Genomic DNA, 6,744 nt, shown 5'->3' with positions numbered 1-6,744 from the left:
GGATAGCTGAATAAATTTCTTCGTATTAAACATGCAGTAATGCCAGATTACATCGGGTTTATATCTTTGGAGGGCGTCCGGTCTCTGATAAATTTTTTTCAAATTGCGAACATTCCATGGCCGATGGAGCGGTTTTTCCTCCAAATCCTCCAGATAGTATGCCCCTGCTCCGGCAATAGCAGTCACATGGTAGGGCCCCTCCCAAGTCGGAGCTAGCTTTCCCGCGCTCGTCTCTCGCGTATTCCCCACTACCTTTCGGAGTACCAGATCTCCTGCGGCGAACTCCCTCCTTCTGACAGCTCTATTGTACCTCCTGGCAAGCTTCTGTTGGTACTTTGCCAGCCGAATGGTGGCCACATCTTGGTGTTCCTCCAGCAAGTTCAGCTCCTTGGCCATAAACTCCTCGTTCTCGTCAGAAGCGAATCCTGCAACTCGGGCGCTACACAGGTTTACTTCAGCAGGGATGACTGCCTCCGCCCCGTAAGTTAGAGAGAATGACGTTTCTCCTGTGGATCTCCTCAGAGTGGTTCGGTATGCCTATAGGACGGTTGGCAACTCCTCGGCCCATCTACCCTTGGCGCCTTCCAATCTTTTCTTAAGGCCGCTCACAATAGCCTTGTTTGTCACTTTTGCTTGGCCGTTACTTTGTGGGTAGGCTAGTGTGGATTATCGGTTCCGGATACCGAGGCTCTCACAAAACTCCCGGAAAGCCCTGCTGTTGAACTGTAGGCCATTGTCCGATATTAAAGATTCCGGCACGCCGAACCTTGTTATAATGTTCCTCTATACGAATCTCTTAACGTCAACGTCTCGGATGTTGGCCAGTGCCTCAGCCTCTGCCCACTTTGTGAAGTAGTCTACTGCCACCAACACGAACCTTCGGTTGCCCGTTTCTCGAGAAAATGGTCCGACTATGTCCAGCCCCCAGCGGGCGAACAGCCATGGGCTGCAAACTGGGTTCAAGTTCCTGGCCGGTTGGTAGATCATCGGCGCGTGAACCTGACACTGTTCACATCTCTGAGCATACTCGGTAGCTTCCTTCCTCATCTGCGACCACCAGAAACCCTGGGTCATTGCTCGATGCGCCAGCGAGTGTCCCCGCACGTGGCTACCGCAGACTCCCTCGTTCAATTCAGCTAACAGTTCTTTAGCCTGGCTGGGGCGAAGGCACTGCAGGTATGGCCCTTTGAATGATCTGCGATATAGCTTTTGATCGGCAGATAACCAGTACTGAGCGAAAGTTCGCTGTACTCTAGCTACCTCTTTCTCATCTTCCGGGGCTCGATCTTCTGAAAGGAAGTCGATGATTGGATCCATCCAGTACTTCTTGGCTTCAGTGACCTGAAGAATCAGTGCCCTGGCGGCAATACTTGGCTCGGGCACCAACTCCACCCCGATCAGTCGAGGTACCTCATCAACTATTGATGATGCTAGAGTTGCCAAAGAATCGCCGTGCCAGTTCTGTCCCCGGGCTATTGGCTCAATCTTGACTGTCACAAAGTTACCCATCATCTACTTTGCTAGCCGCAGATATTCTATCATCTGGGGATCCTTAGCCTCGAAGTTCCCTTGGACCTGACTTACTACGAGGAAGGAGTTCTAGTATACTTCCACCTCATTTACCCCCAGATCCATGACAACCCTTAGTCCTGCCAGCAGAGCCTCATATTCGGCCTCATTATTAGAAGCCCTAAAGCCTAATCTGAATGAGTGTTCTAGCTTTAGGTTTTCCAGGGTGATGACCACGATCCCTGCCCCCGCTCCAGCCGCATTGGACGCTCCGTCCACAAACACCTTCCGTGGCTTGACTTCTACTACGCAGGTTATGTCCGTACCTCTCGGCGAGAACTCGGCAATAAAATCCGCAAGTACTTGTCCCTTCATTGAGTTCCTCGGCTTGTATCTGATGTCGAAGGAGCCCAGCCGAGTCCCCCACTTGGCTATCCTCCCCGTAAAGTCAGATCTCCTAAACAATGACTGGAGCGGGTACTTGGTTAAGATGTGGTCTGTGTGGGCCTAAAAATAATGAGGTAATTTTCGGGTGGAATGCACGAGTGCCAGCACCAATTTTTCCTGTGGTAAGTACCCAGTCTCCGCGTCGACTAGCGTCTTGCTGATGTAATAAACCGGAAGCTGTGCACCGTTATCCCTCAGTAGTATGGCGCTCGCTGCATGCTCGGATACTGAGAGGTACATGTACAAGTCTTCTCCTGGTTCTGGGCTTGACAACGTCGGTGCCCGCCCAAGGTAATCCTTTAGATCTTGGAAGGTCCTGTCACACTCCTCGTCCCACTAGAACCCCTTCCACTTCTTTAGAAGTTGGTATGAAGGCTGGCACCGATCAGCGAACTTGGAAATAAATCGGTTAAGAGTAGCCAGCATACCAGTCAGCTTTTGAACCTCTTTCGGGTTGTCCGGCGGTTTGAGACGTTTCACGGCTTCAATTTGATCGGGACTGACTTCTATCCCTCGTTTAGTAATCAAATAACCCAGGAACCTGCCGGATCCAACCCCGAATGCACACTTATCGGCGTTGAGGCGCAGCCAATGTCGTCGGAGTATCTCGAACACTTCTTTCAGGTCGTCAATGTGCTATCCTTCTTGCTTTCTCTTTATCACCATGTCATCAATGTATACTTCCACTGTCCGTCCAATCTTATCCCTAAACATCCTCGTCATCATTCGTTGATAAGTGACTCCCACGTTTTTCAAACCGAACGACATCACGGTATAGTGGTAGTTAGCATCGGGCGTTAAGAATGCCGTCTTCTCCTGGTCTTCGGTGGCTAGGGCAATCTGGTGATAGCCCTGGAAAGCATCGAGGAAACTCATTCTCGGGTGCCTGCACGTAGCGTCCACCAATTAGTCGATTTTCGGCATTGGAAACGGATCCTTCGGACATGCTCGGTTCAGATCGGTAAAATCAACATAAACTCTCCTCTTACCGCTCTTCTTTTTCATGACTACCGTGTTTGCGAGCCATTCCGAAAAGAATGTTTCCTTTATGGCCCCCGCCTCTCTCAGCTTCCCAACTTCCTGTCTGACGGCTTCCACATGCTCCTTAGCAGACCTTCTCGGTCTTTGTTTCTTGGGGGGCATAGAGGATCCACATTCAGCTTGTGAACTATGAACTCGAGGTCGACACCGGGCACCTCATATGGATTCCATGCAAACACATCCACGTTTTGTATGAGGAACAGTAGTAGTTGCACCCTTTCCCCATCATTCAAGCCTTCCCCATCATTCAAGCCTGCCCCTATCTGAAAACTCCTTTCACTTCCCGGTAAGATCTTTACGCTTACCAAATCCTCGGCAGCATTGGTCCCCTCCACTTGGGGATGCTGTAATTGCTATACGGGTGCCTTCTCGGCTGATTCCTTCTGTTCTATTCGTTTGATTGCCGTGGCTACCAAACACTGTCTGGCCGCTTGCTGATCGCCCCTTATTACTGTAATCCCTTCATCAGTTCGGAACTTGACTTTTACGTTCAAGGTGGATGGCACAGCCCCCATGTCATGTATCCATGGCCTTCCGAATATTGCCGTGTACGATGAGAAAGAGGCGACCACTATGAATGTCACCATTACCTCCCTGCCTCCCATGATAACTGAGAGTGAAATCTGCCCTTTTGGAATCACCATAGGCCCGTCGAATCCCATTAAAGGTGTATCATACTTGGACAAGTCCCCCTTTTTCAGGCCGAGCCCCCTGTATAGGTCCGGGTACATTACATCTACGCCACTCCCTTGATCTATCATTATTCTCTTCACTATAAATCCCCTTATTCGGGCCGTGACTATTAAAACATCGTGGTAGGGCTGAGTAGTACCTTCCAGGTCGTCGTTGTCGAACGCGATAGGTTGTCTACTGTACCTCGGCTTCTTACCAGGGGGTTGTTCGCTCGCGCTTCCTTCCGCCGACACCACGGTCAACACCCCTTTTGCTGTGGGTGCTCTAATTGCCCTCGGTGCGGCGTGGATGACCTCTATCACTCCCAAAGGGGGTGGGAGAGGGTTTCGACGCAGCCGATCAGCCTGTCCAGTCTCCTGATTCCCTGTTTCCACCAAAAACTCTTTCAAATGCCCTGCCTTCACCAACTGTTCCAGGTGATCTTTCAACACCCTACACTGCTCGGTGGTATGCCCTTTATCCCTATGATAGGAGCAATACAAATTCTGGTTTCTCCTTGACGGGTCGCCCGCCATCCTATTCAGGCGTTTAAAATACGGCTCATTTTTTATCCTATCAATGATGCGGTGTACGGGCTCCTTGAACGTCGCGTTGACGCCCCCAACCGTTGGGCCGGGCTCTTGAATTCTCAAATCCTTCCTGTGTCTAGGGTTGAAGCCGTTGTTCCAAGGATAACTGATTATTGGTTCCTTCCCTTTGGACTGCAGCCGATCATCTTCTAATCGCTTGTACTCTTCGATACGCCTCATCAACTGCCTCATATCCTCGGGAGGCTTTAAGGTCAACGATTCTTTCAGCCCAGATTCTTCGGGTAGGCCCATCCGAAAGGTGCTCGCCGCGATCTTTTCATTACCCCTGCCAATCTCATTGTACAACTCCCAATACCGACTGGCGTAGTTGCGAAGGGTCTCTCCAGCCTCCATCTTCATTGATAGCAACGTGTCCACGGGCTACGGCACCCGGCTGCAAGTCATGAACCGTACTTCGAACTCCTGGATCAGTTCCAAAAAACTATGGATCGAGCCCTTCTTCAACCCATTGAACCACCTCAAAGCAATGGGGCCAAGGCTCGAGGGGGAAAACCTTACACATCAATGCGTCGTTATGGGAGTGTAAGGACATTATCTGAATATAGTGACTTATATGTTCCACCGGGTCTGTCTTCCCAGTGTAGGAATTGAACGGTGGGCGTGTGAACCGGCTCGATATAGGCGCGCTCTCGATATCTCTAGAAAACGGAGACCGGGCAGCTTGACGCAATGCTCGGCTCATGGTATCCATGGCAGCATTACGTGGTCGCTCCACGTCGGGGGAAGTTGATTCACGGTCCGCATACTCTCGCGAGCAGTTGCAGTGCCTACGAGACCTGGATTGATGAGATCTTGCCTCACGGCGATTCCCCACACTTACTGACCTTTCCCTTCGTTCTCTCTGGTCCATTCTCCTACGTCGGCCCCGTGCTTGCAACTCCAAATCCCTGACCGTCCTACGCAGGCGCTCGAGCTCTTGGTCCCTCCGTTCAAGCTCCTGGTCTCTTCTATCAAGGCGGATGCGGCCCGAGGCGTCAAATATTGTCCGGAGGGTTTGGTACGACCCTTCTCTAGGCCCAGACTCTCCTACCTTCTCATGCCTTCTGTCCTCTTGCCTTTTTTGCCTCCTTTCTCGCCATGTAGACCCCCGCGACGACCCTCCAGTGTCGCTCTTTGCATGGCTTCTCTATCCGCTTCCAGACATCCTTACAAGCGTGCCAAGATAACACCACAGCTATGTAGGAGTTTCCCACAGACGACGCCAATTATGCGTTCCAAAATAAGCCTGCTGGGCCTCGGAGGAGTTTGGGCTCACAATCTATTTGTATAGTGGGCTTTTGGATTTCCTACCATGGGTGGCGTTATGCTCGGCTGCCCCATTTCCTGAGTCTCCCCTCTTTTCTCACTAACTCTCCCCTTTCTTCCTTGGGGAGGATTAATATTACTTTCTCTAGTCTTTTCCCTCTGGAATTGCGAACCTCATCAACTGAATCTTCTCTGCCTCTTTATAGCTAAACTTAGTGGAACGGTCATGATTATTCTCCTGATGGGTGGGAGGAGGGGTCCAATACTATTACCCATAAGTGGGGGTTTAGTTGGGAGTGGGAGGAAATGAGAGTGGCATTGGAACTGGCTCCACCGCTGGGTTTGATGCTCGGTAGGGGCGTTTCCTAGGCAATGGAAGGGAAGTCTAATACCATTTCATCTAAGTGGATGTTTGGTGGCGGGAAGGAAAAAATGATAGTGGCGTTGGGACCAACCCCGCATGTAAGTTCTGTGCTCGGCAGGGGCACGTCACAGGCTGCTTTGAGCACTCCAAGCTCAAACCTCTTGGACGGCACATGCGTTACCATGTGTGATCAGCGTGGGGCTCTTATAAGAGTTAGTTTTCATGGGCCTTAGAACGATTGGGCTTGACGGGGGGTGAGGCCCGTACAAGTTGTCTTTGGAATGAATAAACTCACGTCCCCATTTTTTTCTCTTTCCTAATTGCATATAAACATCACTCATTTATATTCATTTAGTCTCTCACTCTATACGTACAAAAGCAATAACTTTAGAAATTTTCTCTTTTTCTTTATCCCTACAAATGTATATCTTTTTATTTTCTATTTCTATCTCAAACCACTCTTTAATTTGATTATTTTGGGTGTGTTCAGTTAAGATTGTTCTATTTTTAAGAGGAATCATTTTAATTGAACTTGTGTCATAGTGGGTTATGTTTTCCTAAATTTTCTTTTATACAAACTAAACGGTCTAAATCTTCAAATATATTGTTTTGGTGCATTTTACATTTCTTATTATCTCAAGGAGATTATCATGGTAATCAAATATCCATATAATCATCTCAACCACAATTAAAATTAAATCTAAGGCATAAAGACCTTTAACACTAAATAACTCAAACAATTGGTAGGTACATTCAAATACATTGCCGAGTAGATTTTGTTTTGATGAAAATTAAAATTCGTACTTCAAAAACAACTAAATGTTAATCCAAACTAAAATATAATAAAGAAATAAA

At 48.9% G+C, this 6,744-nt stretch overlaps 1 protein-coding gene across 1 annotated transcript; it reads right to left on the bottom strand.

Annotated features, from left to right (window-relative positions):
• Positions 1-3,350: 3,350 nt before the first annotated feature.
• LOC142609126 (uncharacterized) lies at positions 3,351-4,613 on the bottom strand. Its single transcript, XM_075780751.1, has one exon. It carries the CDS (start codon positions 4,611-4,613, stop codon positions 3,351-3,353), a length of 1,263 nt encoding a protein of 420 aa, XP_075636866.1.
• Positions 4,614-6,744: the final 2,131 nt, after the last annotated feature.

This window comes from Castanea sativa, chromosome 9, assembly GCF_040712315.1.
Source record: "Castanea sativa cultivar Marrone di Chiusa Pesio chromosome 9, ASM4071231v1".
Lineage (NCBI taxonomy): Eukaryota > Viridiplantae > Streptophyta > Magnoliopsida > Fagales > Fagaceae > Castanea > Castanea sativa.
Note: the sequence above shows the minus strand (reverse complement) of the source record. Positions and strands in the feature narration are given on the sequence as shown.